Genomic DNA, 17,774 nt, shown 5'->3' with positions numbered 1-17,774 from the left:
GACCGGCTGTACCTCCAGAGATTTGGAGCTCTCCATGACCGTCTCTTTGGCTTGGAGACACATCTAGACACAGCGGACAGTGCTACTTATGAAGTTTCTCCAAGTTTGGATGTCTGGAAGTTCTGAAACCTGGACTGAATGGTACTAAAGAAACCACAGCACACATCAGGGAGGGGTAGAAAATACAAAAATGGCTTCCCATGTAGTTTTATAAACTTAGTACAGGATAGGATGATAGATGAAAAGCAGAAATGTATCGCTTACTGCAGTTCCAAAGATGATCCAGGTCCTGGAGAGTCGCTTTCTTGACTGGTTGGGAGCCTTGTTCTGAGGTTCAGTCTCATACCATCTCAGAAACAGACCTTCTCATGTGAAGATGGCCCACACAGAGAGCGGACAGCCAATCAGGAGCACAGTTTTAGGTAATGTAAGAGTTATGATGCCCTACAGCTGTAGCATTAAGGATAATTCAGAAATCTGATTTTTTCCACATTTAATTTCTTTCACCAAGCCCTGTGCTGAAGGCCTTGATCATGACATTGAACTGAGCAAGAATAATGTTTTATTCTACAGATTGTGTTCCTAGAACTGTAAGAACATTCATTGATTATGATGAGAAACTTTTTATTTAAATACATGTGAAATTATTGATAATCTTTAGGTCAGTTGGCTTTTGAAATTAGTACAATTTCTGTTTTTTTGCTTTAAAATATAACAGTCAGACTCTGGCCAGAGAGCGATTCCGGTTGTTTGTTCTAAAACTGTCTGAAAAAATGGTAAAACACTGAGAACAAATAAAGAAAAAGAAAATTAAAACAAAGATCTCTCTCCCTGAAAGTGGAAACATGGTTAGAATAAAATAGAAGAATCTAATTTTCTTAATGCTTATCTAATGAGCTTATCTAATAATAATCCATATATTCCCCATGGCTGGGTTGATCAGCACTAGATGACATGACTGGGCAGCTTTTCTGAGTCAGATTAAAAGAAACAGAACCAGCAGCAAGAACAGAGCCAGACCAGGATCAATGGGAAGCCTTATCAATTTGTTTGTTAATTATTCTGGCTGCTAAATTATTATTATCATAGTTTTTAATAATTTAATCTTCAAAGCATTAGCAAGCTTCATTGGGTTTTGTCTTCACCCACCTGCATTAGAAACCAGACCCAACACATCCAGCAGGGTTCCTTTTGGCTACTGTTCACAGTTTGGTAAAAGAAATCTGCAAAGACAAGTTGGTATAGAGATGATGGATGTTCATATATGACAACAAAGCTGAATCATTTAGCTCTAATCTCTATCAGAGCATCAGAATGAGTGACAAATAGCAGTTTGTCATCTGAAAAGAAAACATTTATGTGGAAAAAGGTGAAATAAAATACTTTGGTTTAAAACAGACGCAGTAACATGTAGAGACCAGCAGAGGGTGCTACAAGCCAAGCTGAACAATGCCTTGAAAAGGGTCAATGTATTTTTCACTCCAGAAAGTAAAACTTCTATTATTTAGATTCATCACATATAGAGAGAACTATTTCAAGCCTTTATTTCTTGTAATTGTGATGATTATGGCTTACAGAGAATTTAAGGATTTTTTTTTTTTTTAAATCAGTGTCTCAGAAACTTAAAATATTACATAACACCACTTTTTGTAAAGTATTTTTAGTGAGGCAAGATTATTTAAACACAAGTTTATTTGTACAGCATATTTCAGCAAAAATATGATTCAAAGTGATTTACATGGTGAAAAAAGTACATTGCAGTGGTATAATTAAGGAAAGAAAAGTTGGACTACAGGCTGAACTCGATGCTTTTAGGCCCATATTTTCTTAACCTAAAATCAAAGTTTCTCCCTGGGGAGAAGGCAACTCCTTAGAACTGTTCTGACCCATTATGTGTCTGAATGATGGGGGAATGTTCCTTTTAAAACTGGTCCACGTCAGGACCAATAGTCAGAGACTTCCTGGTGCTCTGTACCTTCCTCTTAACTTCTTCTAGGAGGGCCCAGCTCAGCCACGGTCTGCCGCGGAGGGGTTTTATAGTAACCTGCCTCTCGCTGTGGACAGTGAGGTCCTTTATGCTATCTGTTCCAAGGTGGAAAATCCTAATTATCCTTTATCCCCAGTAGAAACCTCTACCAATAGGTTTTCATGTAGATGTTATGTAATAATCAAAGCTCAGACTGCTGACTGAACAGATGTCCCGAAGACAGTCATTGATACCCTCCTCAAAAACAGTAAGCCACAAATTGCTGAAGAAACTGGCTGTTCAGAAAGTGCTGTATCCAGCCATATTCATAGAAATTTGAGTGGAAGGAAAAGTGTTAGGAAAAGGTGCACCAGCAACAAGGAAAACCACTCAGGAATTTGGAGGAGCTTTACAAGTAGTGGACTGAGGTTGAGGTCGGAGCATCAATAATCACCACGCACAGACGAACCCTAGACATGGGCTACAAATGTTGCATCCCTTGTGTCAAGCCACTCCTGAACTAGAGACAACGTCAGAAACGTCTTACCTGGGCTAAGGTTCATTTGATGTGTTTAAAATAAGGGATAAAATGACTGAATAATACTGCAATACAGTGAATAAAGCATTAATTAATTAACAATAAATGTCATTAACAGTTCTTTGGTCTTGAATTAAATTACAGACAGTTGTAACTCATTTATTCTGAAGTTAAATTCAAAGATTTGAAAAATGTATTTAGTTTTTTTTTTGTTTAGCATCAAATTACCAACATGATCAATGAAATAAATTGATAATTATGTAAAAAAAAATCTAAACAAAAAAAAATAATCTTAACATCATGTCTTTAAACACAAAGTGATGTTTTACTTTAAGTTGCTGAGCTTAGATTTATTTAAGATTAATGATTTTGTTGCTGTGTTCTTATTTTAGAAGTTTTACATGGTTTATTTCTAACCTTTTAGAGGTTTATAATGTTTCTGATTAACCCTTGTCTTTTTTATATATGTAGGTTAAGAGAAAGACAGAAACCAATGTTTCATAGCATTGTTGTGATGTTACATATGCATATGGCAGTGACAATATACTTTAACATTAAGATAAGGCCTTGTGACATTTCTCCGTCACGTTTTAATTGCTTATTCCCACATTTTTGTCTTCTTAGTGTTTGGAGTTGATCCCAGTTTGTGGTCTTCTGTTTCTCCACCTGTGTTTGAGAACCAACCACAGGTTGTGAGTAGGTTTCAGACCTGGGGAGTTTCCTGACCGCAGGTCCAACATTTAAACGTTCTAATCCTTGAGCCACTTCAGCTTTGTCTCCATTATGGTGGAAAATCCACTGATCATCGTCAAACTGTTCCAAGACTGCTGGAAGAAGCTGCTCCTAGCAGATTTTTTGATCCCACTCTTTATGCATGGCTGTTTTCTTGTGCAGAACTGGAAGGAAGCCAACTCCTTTGGATGAGAATCAATCCCAAACCTGGATCGGGCCAGAATGCTTTACTGTTGGCACCACACAGGAGTCATGGTAGCTCTCAGCTTTTCACACAACCAGAGGGATGATTAATCTGAGAAAATACATTTGCACAAAGTCTTCTGCTAGTGCAGTACTTCCTGCACAATTTCAGTCTCTTGGACAGAAATTTCTTCTTTGCCACCCTTCTTATCCAAAACTCTTCTCCTTACTGTGCGTGGAGAAGTCAGTCCATCCTGCTGTAGCAAGCTCTGCACTGGTGGAGTCATGCCTATATAGACACTCCTAGATGTCCTGAAGCCTCCTGCACTGCAGGTGAACCACTAAGATTGAAGCTCTTGATGATCCAGAAAACTGTTCGTTCAGCAGCAATATTCTCTGCAGCAGTTTCCAGCATGTGAGATCCTTTTGATGCAAAGTGGTGATGTTTTCAGTTTTTCTTTGGAGGCAACTGTGCCTAACATGAGAAAAAAAATATCTTCAGCATATCTGGTAGTAATTAGTCTGCAGATTAGACTGATAGAGTGATTTCAGATGGATTTTTCTCACAGTTTGACACAAATTCAGCTGATCAGTCTGGCGTATTGTACACAGAAAATTGGTTTTGGTTGTAAAGTAAAACTTTGAAGCTAACACAGCTTTGAGTGATGAGTAGATCTGCACCTGATCAGCCTGAAAATAATGGAAACTGTCAGGACAGAAACTAAAGCAGCAAAGTTTGTAAAACTCAGCATTTGTCTCTCTGCAGAAACATTTATCCATGACTGCAGACCTGGATTGCACGGTGACCCGCCGGGGAAGGTCAGTGTAAATTAGAAAGTGATGTCTTCATTGGTATTATTACTCCCTCTAGTGGTTGATGTGGGTAATTACGTAAATAACACGTCTCTTCAGGAGTGAAAATGCTCAGACAAAGAGCAGCAGCTGTTCTCAGGGCGTCAGTTTAATGTCAATCTGCGCTGAATGAGGCTGCAGATCTGAAACGATGCATCTGAACTATAATATCTCAATGAAAGCTTTGGACTGGAAATGTGATGGCTTAGAGAATCAATCATATCTCCTTTTGTCTTCTTTTAAGTTAGAAGAAATGTAAAAGGAACATACCAATAAATGTATTTCATGGGTTTATGAACCTCCCCTCACAATTATTTCATTGCAGGCAGTATGAAACCGACATTTTTAAAAGCTTTGCTGGATTAACAATTTTTTGTCTAAATATCAATTCATTACTATTGACTATGTATTATCTATAATTTATTACTATGTATTATTTTGCGATGTTTTAATTATTCTATGTCTGCATTTGTATTGTATATTTATTTACAAAGTTATTGTTCAATACAATTTTCTTATTTAACAATTAATTTAAAGGTTTTTGACAAATTTATGATTTACTTATTTTTTATTTAATCTTTTTCTTTTATTGTATTATTATTAGTTAAGTTATTATTTATTACTAATCAAATGCATAATAATAATAAATGGTAATGCACTTGTACCGTGCTTTTTATGTCCCCGGAGACCCCAAAGTGCTTTACACTACATTCATTCATCCACACATTCACACACTGACAGTGGTAAGCTACATCGTAGCCACAGCTGCCCTGGGGCAGACTGACAGAAGTGAGACTGCCATACAATCGGAACCACCATCAGCAGGCAAGGCAGGGGAAGTGTCTTGCCCAAGGACACAATAACTGAGAAGGCAGGTGCTGGGGTTCTAACTGGCAACCCACCCATTACAGGATGAGCTTCTACCAAAGCGACCATTGCTCGATGACCACTGGAAGTAGGCACCAGCTCGGTGATCCTGGATAAATGTGTATGGACAATGGATGGATAACTTTGTAAATAGACTTTGAGATTAATTTTCTGTAAAGGTGATACATAAATAAAATGTGCTCATTTACTTAATTACATACTTCATTTTCACTCCAAATGTCAGGAGCGCACCACACTAAATCTTTGATGTTTAAATGGCCAAATTTCCTTCAAAATGTCCAGTAACGATGTTCTAGTCATGTAAAACAGATATAATAGGACTGTGTGTGAGTTAAGCCACTATAGGTGCTGCTAAATGCCTAAGATGCCGTAAGACACAATGGCCACTTTTTCTCACTCGACTTTCTCCTACTGCTCTCCAATTTTGCATTATCTGTTGTCATTTCTGCTATTAACGTTATCTCTGTTTTTTCTTCTCATAGAAGCTACATGAAACCTTCCTGGTGGGGGCATTGGTTAATCTAGTGCACCAATAACTTCATTTTCTCTTCCTATAGATAAACACCTGTCTCTCTCATAGACATAGCTGAGTTTTACTGTATATGTGATCTCTTTAATCCTATATACTTGAAAACTAGCTCAAACTGATCTTTTCTGCTGTGTTTCTCTCCTAGGTGAAGCCACTAAAGGAACTACAGCAGCAGCAACTCTTTTTATTTAACACAGGAAGTACTCCTGGATCAGTGTGTCTGTGTTTTTTGAGTCTGCTCTGTCCTCTCAAACCCCCTGTAAGTCATTGCACCTGTCTGTTCACACTGTTACAGGGAAGTTTTACTTTCCACTGTTGCTACATGCTCATTCAGGAGGAGTGATTGGTGCAAACCCAGTGAATTAATGCAACTGGCTGGGTTTCATTTGATAGTAAACTTTTTTATAAATTTGAATAATAAACTAACTTGATTAAATTGTTTAATACGTAGAATCTTATTGGAATGAATATAATTGACTTTGAATCTGTCTGTATGTTTGAATTGAACTGACTAAATACAGTCATATTCATTGAATAAGCGTTCTGATGAGGCTTGTTTGTCTGATTAAAAGTCCCATTTGAAAAATACCAACCTTTAAGCAGGTATTAAAAACACTTTTTATTAATCCCATATTTCTGGATTAAATGTTTTTAATTGGTCTGATGTAATATTCTAATCTTGAATGTCGTGTTTTCATTAGCTGGTAGCAAAGGAATCATAAATAACAGAAATAAAGCCTTGAAAACGTCAGTTTGTGTGTAATTAACTGATATAATGTGTTTAACTTTGTGAATAAAGTTACAGATGTAAATTAACTTTTTAGTAATATTCTAATTTAATTGAATATCACCACAGTTATGTGTATAAATTAGACGTTTATTTTGGAAAGTGCCTTGAAACACATTTGGGCTGTGTAAACTGAACTGAACTCATTAAAAGTAGGGGTGTCCTAATTTATTCTATTTTTAACTACATTTTACAGAAAAGCTTAAACCTTTTTTTTCCCCATTGTTTCCAGTTGCTTTATATTGCTCATAACAGTGTGGTTTTCTGTAAACACATTGCTTTCAGTTGTTTAATATATTGTTCAAAGGTTGCTGGTTCAGTATTCCACCCGACAATCAAATAAAAACCCAAACGAATGTAAAACTGTTTTGCCGTTCTTTTTGTTTCTAATCGAGATAAAACCGACTTATGTGTTTCCTTATGATGAAGTTATTCAGCTAAAAACACTGGAGCAGAAGGAAAAGGCCTTGCCACCTGTCCTGTTCTTCCTTTTCCTCCTCCTCCTTTTTTTTTTCCAGAAAGTGCATCAACAGCTCCAGCGGCGAACAGCCGAACATGGAGCCTGGGAGCGGACGGCCCGCCTGTGAGGAGGAGAACACAAGAACACAACTCCATCCACGGTGTGTGTGTGTGTGTGTGTGTGTGTGTGTGTGTTTTTTTTTGTGTGCGAGACAGACTTTCTCTCCGTAGAGTTTCGCTGAGTTTACATCCGGGTTTTTTCCCTAGGCAATGGGAGTCGCAGCACCACCGTTCCTTAGGCAAAGTGAAATAAATTCGCCGCACCGACACAAAAAGTAGTCCGCTCCCCGAACAGCCTTTCTACCCGGCTCGGTTTAATGATCGGTCCGTTTTAACGAACTTTGGTCCCAAACTAAGTCGGTATCAAACGCTTCGTGGTGGATTGATGAGGTTTTTGTGGGCCGGGGTGTAGTTTTTGTGCCTCCTTCCTCCAGCTCGGCGGCGCAGTGATCTGTGTTGTGCTGAGGCTGAGCTGAATGAGATTGAAGAAGAGTTCTTCTTGTTTTGTAGCTTCAGTTTCTCTGTTTTTATTCATCTTTTTTACTCTAACATCCGAACAAAGTGCAGTTCTGCGGGCAGGAGGCGGCCGGACTCCCGCTAAACTGTGGTTCCACCGTAGATCGGCTGCTGGGAGGAAAATATTTAATTAATCTGGGGGAGGACTGCTGCTGAGTAAGTGGGCTTTTTTTAATTTCATAACTTTAATTCAGTCCTGTGTGGAAGTTCAGGATGCTGCAGGCTCACTCCGAGGCTCTGGGCAGGTGTGCGGGCAGGTGTGTAAGCGGCCGCAGGGTGTGTGTTCCGGCTGGTTGTGTGTGTTTAGCTGCGGACCGAGGTTCTGGAGTTCTGGAGGACAAGGGGCCGACAGAACTTAGAGCCACCAACAGACGGCGGCTTTCCGCCGGGGTTTGTTCTGGAAAGATGGCGTCCTTCAGGGCTGCTGCTCATCTTCTCCCTCTGTTTTTCCTCCGAGTCTCGTACATAGGTTCCTCGCGTCTCTTTGCGTGAAGTTATCCGCCTGCTGGCGCCGTTAGCCCGGGCAGCTAGCATGATAGTTAGCGTTAGCGGCTAACGTAACGGTGCAGAAGTTAGCCTCTGATTGACAGCTTTTCAGTAAAGGACCATTCCGCTGTTTTAGGGGGACTGAACTAAGCTCAAACAGCTCCTGGTCAAAATGTAAAATACAGAGACTAGTAAAACATGGACTGAATTATTCTACACTGATTACAGGTGTTATAAAACCAATAGTATGGTTTGTGAAACTTCATGTATTTGTTTTGACACAAAAGGGGACCATTCCAGTGCTCTTTTGGGCATACAGACAATCTTGTTTGGGGTTGTGCCTGCAAACCTTAATAGTTCGAGAAGTTTAACTGAAATGAGGATTTTCTTAAAATAAAAATGTCACTGTGCGAAAGTTTTATTCTATCTATACAAACACTGTGAGTTGTTCTTCTTTAATTTAATCTTGTCCAAATGACTGGGCGTCCTGCCTGAAGAATGCATTAGTTAAACAATTTAAAACTACAGCAAATAATATACACTGATTAAATGTTCTTTGTAAAACATGAAAGGTTTTACAAATCACAATCTCTGCCAAAACAGAAAAATAAATGGCAATTTAAATAGTTTTTAAAGCTTAAAAATTCTAAACTCTGTTGTAAGAAATCTGGATTTATTGTTGAACAAAGCAGTCCAAGTTTGACATGTCTAAATGTGATTTTCTGCTGGTCTTTATCTTATTTGATTTAAATGGCAGAGAAAGCTTCGAAGTAACTCTTTCCAGAACTTTGACAAATAGAACAAGTTTATCAGATCCTAGACTGTGTTTTAAAGGTCTGTAGGCATTGTAGAATAATTGTGTCCATGTTTGACCAGTCTAACCGTTTTAGAACTGGCCCTGATAAAACAAGGTCCAGATGCCAAAAACAGTAAAACTGCTCATTTTCATCAAGTTTAAAAAATAATCTAAAAGTTTTTAAATCGGAACCTATGTTTTAAAGTATCAGTAATCGGTGTAGAACAATTCAGTCCTTGTTTGAAGTGATTGTTTTTGATTTTGAGTCAAAGGTAGTTCAGTCTTTTTTTTTTTTTAAAAGCGGAATGCTCCTTTACTGGAGTCAGTGAATCAGACACCAACTTCAGGCCGCATCCACTTGTTCTCGGTGAACGGTCGGAGCTTTCACACCGACAAAAAGCGACAAAACAACGAAGATCCTGCTGAAACGTTCCCCTTTCCCCAAAACGGGAGTCTGCCAGCAGTTAGGAGGGTTTGATGAGCCCAACTGCGGTCGGTTAGCGGCGGTTTAGGGAATCATGTCTCCTAGAATCGAAAGAAAAGCGGAGTTTGTAGAGCTGCTCACGGGATCAACCCTCCATCTTAGCCTCACTTCTTGGTGTTTTCGGGCCTCTGCTGCGGCGGCATGTGGGTTCATGGAAGTTTACATCCCGACAACTTTCCGACCCATTCCGAATTAATCAGCCCAATTAAACCAAATCCCGCCCGGGACACCCAGCCTGGTGCTTTCTCTGTATTCCCTGCTGCTCCATCCTTCCTCACTGGGAAAGCTGGTGTGTAATGTGAAACTGCTGACATTCCAGATGCTGTTAGGATTTAGTTTCAGAAGACATAAACCATCACTGTCTGTTTAGAATGAGAATAAATATCTGCTCTAAAATATATTTATTTCAGAAAACTGAATGATTTGTATCCTACGCTACTTTATTAATGTTTCCCAGTATATTTAAGGGGGAATATTGGACTTTATTCCAGATTATCTGGAAGGATGAAGCAGATTCACGTTGTACTACAGACTCTAGTAGTTTGTTGTATTTTACCAGTTCAATGTAGTACTGATAAAAACAGCTTTCTCTTAGTTTTGTTTCCCATCAAACTTAAGACTTTAATATAATTAAATCAATCTGACTTACGCAATTATTTTAATTTAGTTTTCATTTTAAATTATTTTTTTATCAGGCACTATCGGAGATTCAGCTGTGTGTTAAATGGAAATACTTTCCTTTTTTTAGAGAAAAACATTTTTTTCCAATACTTGTTTCCAGAGTACTAATGTGTACTATTCAGTTGTTAAAGATTCCTTCATGTAAAACCAACATATATTACTTTTACTGCAGCTGAGTTTTTCAGATCTTGAAGCTCTATGTTTATTAACTACATGGAAATTGAAGTATTTTTTTAAATTATGGGATACTTTTATTGCTTCCCAGTACATTTCACTGGGGATACTGGACTTTATTCTATTTTCTCTGCAGGTTTGAAGCAGATTTGGTGTGAAGATATTACAAACCTCAGTGGCTTGTTGTATTTTATTAGTTTTTAGTACTTATTAAACCTTGTTTGAGTTATTTTAACTTTTCCATCAAACGTGGTTTAATTATGGATCAAGGTAGGATTGTTTTATTTGCAGTGTTAATATTAAAGTAGTTTTCATCGGGTCCTACAGAGTTCAGCTGTGTGATAAAATGGGAATACTCGCCCGCTTTCCAAAAAAAAAACTTCAAAATTGCTTAATAAAAAGTATTACAAAAAGTTTTCAAAGGTAATTTGTCTTTTTTAAAGTACTGCTGTTTACATTCTAATAAATTGTACTTGAATAGCAGAAGTGCTCAAGTATTATTGTATTTTTAAAAAGCTGTAATTTTACTTTCCTGCATGTCAAAGTAAATACTGTATATATTCACATCTTGAAACTCAGCTTTTACTTTGGATTCAACTATTACTATCTTAAAACACAATGATAAACCACTTGGAAAGTAAGTATTTTCATTTCCTTCTCCATTTCGGTGGGAATACTGGACTTTATTCTGGCTTCTCTGTCAACACAAAGCAAACATCAAACTCCAGTGATTTGTTGTATTTTAACAGTTTTTAGTACAAATAAAAGTACCTTTTAAGTTGTTTTAAAACACAGTTTATTAAACTTCAGAACAGTCAGAAATATTTATTTCCACCTGGTGTCATTCCTAATCACGCACTATAGTTGATTTGTATATGTATTTTAATTTTAAAGTACTTTTTACTGGGGAGTTTTAGGTATATTCATTTAAAACATTTTTTAAATTCTTAAAACAAATCTTACATTAAATGTTAGGATATATCTGACAGTTTAAAGCGTTTTAAAGAAACAAAGTACTTTCTGTCCACTTTAAAGTACTACTCTGTATGTCCAAATTAGTTGTTAGAAAGCAGAATTTATCAAGTATTTTCCCATTTTAAAAACAACTAGTACTTTTACTTTACTGCCCTTCAGAGTAAATAAATACATTTTTCAGATCTGGAAGCTCTAGGTTTCAGAATGAGGAATAAAGTATTACTAAATGAAAGTACTTTGTTAAACTTAATGATAACTAAAGTCAGGTACTAATAAAGTACTCAGTACAAGCCAGGGTGCAATCCCCTCCACATTTACTTCTCATGTAGCTGCTGTTTCTGCTTGTGCAGGTAAAGGTGCAGACAGCAGGTAATAACTGTGTAACCATTTCTGGAATACTTTAAAACTAGAGAGCAGATGTAGTACTTTGTCCTTCACCATACTGAACATTTTAAACCATATTGTGCCATCAGTTTCATTTTATCAGCGTTATTTTTTTGTAGTACATTTGACAGAGCGATGCTGTACTGGTTAAAGGATTATTGAGGAACCACATTGAAACCACTTTCTGACTACTTTATTCAAATCTATCCCTGAACACACATTTAAACCCTTTAAAGGATTTCTCCTGTTCACGTACTAAAAACTCATTCAGTACTTTAAACAAACAGGTTATACACAGTATGTTGTAGTATTCTAGTAGTTCCTGACAAGTTTTCAGTTTTCTGACAGAATCAGGTCCATGAAGGTGAATCACCTTCACCGTTTCTAACAGAGCTCCAGGTGTCTCCCTCTAAAGTATTTAGCAGTAAATACATTTTACAGCTGCTTTTATTTCAACTGTTCTGATTAAGAAATAAATGTAAAACTTTTTAAACCCCTGAGAGAAAATTCAGTTGGTCCTTTATTACAGTTCTTATCAACAGTTCAGTTATAGTATTTCCTCTTCCTTTACAGTACCTCTGTCTGTACATGTTTCTTTATTATTCTTAGAAAGCAGATAGTCAGGCTATGTTCCTTCTAGACAGTTAGTAGTACTTGTATGTCTCTATACTTCTAGGCAGGTGATGTATTTTTAACAGCTGGTGATGTTCAGAAACGGAAGTAACAAAGTTTTCAGGTATTTTTACTTCCCTCCTGCTTTGCAATATTCAAATATTTTTATAACAGAGCCCCGTACGCTGCTTATACTGCATCAATATCACCGCATGGTGAAAGTACAGGTTTCATGGCAGAGAGTGAAGTACTACGACAGGAATGTGCAGTGGGAAAACTGAAGTACTGGTTTTTATTCCCACAGAGTTAAAACTGGAGGAACTTTTTATTTAGAGGCAACTTTTCCAGAAACATGATTCAGACGTTTTAGACTGTGGTTTGTAGTATAATGACAGGACAAAGTTTCAGATACTTCACTGATGACATTTAAGTCTCAGAGTCTCCAAACCAACCCGTTTGGACCTGCCTGTCCCACATGATCCTGGCTACCAACACTGCATTTCACCACGTTTAATCCAGTAGTTTTATAGCATTTGTTTTAACTCTTGATTGTGTGTTTTAATGGTGATGTTGCTTTTGTGTGTTGTTCATAATGTGCGTTGACCTTAAGTCTTTAAAGGCAAATGTATTTGTTTTTATAATTAATGTAAAAGAATGTCAGTTTCTACCAAGCTCCCCCCCCCCCACATTGAAAAATAATGTAAATCCCAGCATGTTTTAATACTTCTAATTTTCCATTACTTTAAATTTGTGTTCGATCTCAGCAAGAAAAAAGTCCTGCAGAAAGTTAGTTGAATGAAAATGTTGCTGAAGCTTTTAAAGCTCGATTCTTAGCTTGATGGTTCTGTAAGAACTTCAAAGTTCTAAAACCAGAACCACTAAAGTTTAGTTTTTACCTGCTTTATTATTGGCTCTGACTAAACAGCGCTTTTTGAAAAGTACCTTTTTAATTCAAACCGTTTCATTTTAGGAGTAAAAAATACTTTCAGTTCACTAAACTTCCGAAGCAGTTCATTAATTAGTCGGTATATTTGCCTAAAAATCAAATATGTTACATTTGCTTCTGATTTACAATAATTTCGTTTTTAATTCTTGGGAGGCACTAATTGTTTTGAAAGTCTTTAAACGTATATGAGGAGTCTTGTTTTAGAAAGTACTTTCTACTTCCCTCAGAGTACTGCTGTCTTTGTAGCGGTTGACATGACAGCTGCAGCCTGAGATAAACACTTATTGTATCATTTATCATGACAATAATACATTTTATTTATGTTTGTTTTATCGGGATCTTTATTTGTGCTATTTTCTCCACTGTTTGTTCCTCAAGTGCATCAATACATTTGATAATATAATTAAATGTGGTTCCTGTGTGCAGTTTAGTGATAAAAGTCACACTTGATGCACAGTTTTAGAATCGCGGTTTGTAATGTTTCCTTTATTCATCTGTTGTTTTCTAACCAAACCCTAAAGGTATGAGGTTCTGCAGGGTCTCTGTCCTGTCCTGGAAAGTCTAGAACATTTTTTATTAATGTTCCAAGTTTTTTCTACTTCTAAATATGGAAAACGAGTTCAGATTGAGATCTATATTTATTTCCAAATGGGTGATTAATTTTTTACTGCAAATCACAATAAAAACGCTGATAGGCCTAAGAGGTGACACGTTAAATCCAGAACTTCGGGATCAATACATCACAAACTTCATCGCAAAAAGTTGGTATAAGGATAGTAAACGTTCCCAGACTGCGTTCCTGTTCCTCTGATGTCCTGTTAACCTGCATCATTAGGTCCTGAGGTCAACATGTTAGCCTCCATCGCTCAGAGCTTCACATGAGCCTCAGATCACAAAGTCTGAGGAGATTAAACACCTCCATATATTGATGTGTTTTAGACAAGATGGTAAAACACAAAGTTTCTTCCAAAGGCTGCAGCTGCCTGACTGAGAAACACTCAGTAGAAATATTAACCAGTTACATGTTCATCCTGCTGCATCATCTTAAAACGTTATTTCTTCACCATAAATGTTTTACAAGAGAATCATCATTCTAGCAGGAACATGGGTCTTCTTTGTTATGACTTTTGGACCCGGATGGGTCGCCAGTCTGTCAGAACAACATAGGGTCTCCACTGAAGCTAACATGCATGTATTTGGACTGTTGGAGGAAACCGGAGAACCCAACCCTGTGATGCACAGGCCGAACGTCTTAACTCCACTTAGAAGGGCTCTGGCAGAGATTCGAACCTACAACCTTATAGCGGTGTTAACCACCGAGTAGTTCAAAGTGATCACTGTCAGATACTGATAAGCTGGATGTTCTGGACTGTTTTTAAAGTACTTTTGGGTTTCTGCAGTGTTCTGAAGTATCACCACAGTGTTCCTTTAGTCTTTCTCTGCAAACATTAAGTTATTTTCAGCCCCATAAGGCTGAAAATAAAGACTCGGATCACGTTCATCTTCCTGCAGTTTAAATTTGAAACATTCGGAGCCTCGTGTCACAAAGTTCAAACCGTTAATAAAATCAGAACTGAAGAACATTTGTGAGGGGTTTTAATTTTGTTTTTTTCTGTCTCTTCTTATTTTTACTGATGTTTTCTTCACCAACTCTGCTTTTAAGCGGAGTTTTTCTGAGTCCTGGCTCAAGTTTGTAGCCTTTTGTCTCAGTGGTTAGGTGCTTTTTCTCTGGTTTTGTTAAAGTTTGACTTGTCAGATATTTCAGCTCTAAACCTGTCAGATGTTTCCAAAATAAATAATTAAATCCTTGATCCACCACATTTCTCCATCCATCGCCTAGTTTCAGCCCCTCTGAGGATTTCCTGCAAATCAAACTTTTCTTTAACCAGGAAGCAACCAGCAGGGGGCGCTGTTGAAAATAGGTAATGAGTCGAGCTTTGTGTATTTTATTTGATTTTTTGTAGTTTTTAGGGCCTTTTGAGACATTTCTTCACGTTCGCTAACAGAAAAGTGTTGATTTATTTTTGTGGTCTGAATAAAGCTGCAGGCTGATTTCTGACTGTCGTTTGTTGTGTTTTGCAGGGCAGCACAGAGGGGTGGAGTCCAGTCCCACTGCCAGGTGGTGAGTCCTGTTTAATAACAGTAAAACTGTTTTATAATAATGCATCGAGTCTAATTTAGAATACCGTGCAGAAGTCTTAATCCACCCTTCGTTTCAGAATGAACTGTTCAGTATGAACAGTATGAATTTTTTTTAGAGGAACTATGACCTCTGCGTCATTCTGGCAGAAAAATGACTCCTAAACTGAGGTGCTGAAGCTCTGTTGTATTGCTGCTGAACAGATACTGAGGAAATCGGTTTCAAACTGGATCATTTGGCTCTTTGTTACCATGAAAATCCCAAGCATAACACATTTGGACAGGCATGAAACAGGATTTCAGCTACAACAAGGTGCTAAAGAGCTGTAGATGATCAGCTAAGAGACAAACATCTCTCAAGTCATGTTTAATGTTTTCCTGTTTCTTAAAAAAAGGACTTTGGCTGTGTCCAAATTCAGGGGCTGCGTCCTTCGGAGGCCACATTTTAGGCTGATTACGTTACAGCGAAGACTGTCCAAATTCGAAGGCTTCTCCTAAAGCAGCGGACGAATGCATCCTCCTTTTCCCCAGATTTGAAGGATGGGTCCGTTCAAACTCCTGCTGGGGTTGCCCCAATGGGTGGAAGTTAAACCCAGATATAATTCAGCCAGATGATATTTAATGGTTAATGTTTGGTTTATTTATAATTATTATTATTATGCTCTACAAATATATTGATTTAAACTTTGTATAAAATGTTAATATGTTAGTGTTTAGGTTGTTAAAAGTTTTACCATTAAATTAAATGGTACTTGTCATCATCAATGTACTTTATTGAAAGTGTTATTCTTTTTATTTGTATGAACATAAAAATTATTTTGAACATTTTAAATGGCTGATTAATGAACGATAATAAAACGAGAACATCTTAAAGCAAACAAGCTTATAAGTCATCAGGAACAATTATAAAGGGGTAAATAAAAACCATGCAGTGGTTGTTAACCTTCGAGCTCCATCTTTACCACAGCTCTGTGCTTCACACTGTCACGGTTGCTAGGCGACAGAAGTTGCGCTGAGGTAAGGGTGGTGAAAGCTAGACCGTCCAAATTCACAGCCGATCACTTCCCACCTTCACCGTTTTTGCGGCCATCGAAGGACCCGGCTTACGTAGACCGGTCCTTCGAAGGATGCAGCCCCTGAATTTGGACACAGCCTTCCGGATACTGATTCTATAGTTTTCACATCTAACGCTTATTATTTTGTCCTTCACCCAACTGAAACCAAGTGTAAAAGCAGCCAAAGTCAAACGAAACCCTCCCATGAAAGATCTTCAGAAAGTCCGGAGAACTGTTAATCCAGATGATCCAGGAAGGAAAGTCTGGATCAGGATGATGAGTTTGATGCTTTAAACTAAAGTGAAGAAGAGTTTTTCAGGCATCAATATCAACAGATGTAAAACAGTTTCAGCTGATGTCAGCTGGGTGAGGTCTTTGTGGTGTGTTCAAGTGCAGTTGTTTCCTCAGGCTCTGCTGGCGTGAGAACCCACAGCAGATGTTGGGTTGCTGTGTTTATTCCTAATAAATCCAACAGTCAGTTACCAGTTGAATAAAGTCCACTGGAAGCTGTTAAAATCCCACTGCTGCACTTTCAGTAGAACAAACTGCTAGAACATTACAGAGGTTAACGGTTTTCCTTTTGTTTCCAGCGGCACTTTAATGCTTCAGTTGGATGGTTTTCCTACTGGAGACGGTGTTAAGGTAAAAGCCCTCTCTACCTCTCTGTGCACTGGTCACACAGGAAGCTGTCAGCATCACACAGGAAGTCCTAATCTGATTGACGTGTGTTTCCAGGCTGATCGATCGGCTGACAGACTGACTGGATCCATGATGGAATTACAGACGTTACAGGAGGCTCTGAAGGTGGAGATCCAGATCCATCAGGTGGGTCTCCGGGTCACTTTGTCAGAAGTTCTCTGGGATTCAGGGGAGTGTGTTCCTGAGGTTTCTGTTTGCCTTAGTCTGAACTGCTGGGAACTGGCAGCTTTGATCATTCTGTTGACCCTGAAATGTTCACTTAAAGCTACTGTAGTTTTACAGCGTGGAGCTAAAAGAGAAGAAATTCAACAGAAACTCCATCAGAGCAGTCAAACTGGAAGAAATAAAGAAGCAGATGTTCAGACTGTGTGAAGCTGTTGGATGAATGGATGTTTTGCTTTAGTTTGAAGCTCCTGATTCAGTCAGGAGAACCCTAAATGCTGAGAACTGGTTGCTGTGCAGCTCTTTTACTGGAAATTGTATCCATGTAAAGCTAACGATGCCAAGACGGTAGCTCCATCTGCTGTCTGTGCATGCACAACAAGTTCTTCCACAAAGCCGGTGCACTCACCATCCTCCAGTTTTCCTTTCGTTTTGTAAGTCTAAGCAGCAACAAAACTCCATTACAACCATCATCTAAACCTGTTTATCCAGTGGTCATTGTGTGAGAGGCGGGTTGCAGCCTGGACAGGTCGCCAGGCTGTCACAGGGTTATACACCATCTGTCACATCCAAACCAACAGCACAGATTGGATCAGTTTATGTTTCATTTAAAGCAGAATAAAAGGAATCTCTTCCTCCAGGATTTCTGTTTCGTTCATCACCCTGACTCA

The 17,774-nt window shown here is 38.1% G+C and overlaps 1 protein-coding gene across 5 annotated transcripts in view; it reads left to right on the top strand.

The window, feature by feature from the left end:
- The first annotated feature begins 7,430 nt into the window (after positions 1-7,430).
- The window catches only part of phf21ab (PHD finger protein 21Ab), a 30,670-nt gene continuing 20,326 nt past the window's right edge, over positions 7,431-17,774 (top strand). Inside the window, exons 1-4 of one of the 5 annotated variants that reach the window (XM_047389283.1) lie at positions 7,431-7,666; positions 15,131-15,170; positions 16,833-16,884; positions 16,978-17,067. In XM_047389283.1, coding sequence (XP_047245239.1) covers positions 16,843-16,884; positions 16,978-17,067 — 132 coding nt within the window. In that variant the 5' untranslated portion in view covers positions 7,431-7,666; positions 15,131-15,170; positions 16,833-16,842. The remainder of the gene's footprint in view (positions 7,667-15,130; positions 15,171-16,832; positions 16,885-16,977; positions 17,068-17,774) is intronic. The other 4 variants (XM_047389252.1, XM_047389260.1, XM_047389267.1 and 1 more) reach the window with 4 other exon arrangements.

Source organism: Girardinichthys multiradiatus, chromosome 2 (genome assembly GCF_021462225.1).
Source record: "Girardinichthys multiradiatus isolate DD_20200921_A chromosome 2, DD_fGirMul_XY1, whole genome shotgun sequence".
NCBI classification, from domain to species: Eukaryota; Metazoa; Chordata; class Actinopteri; order Cyprinodontiformes; family Goodeidae; genus Girardinichthys; species Girardinichthys multiradiatus.
Note: the sequence above shows the minus strand (reverse complement) of the source record. Positions and strands in the feature narration are given on the sequence as shown.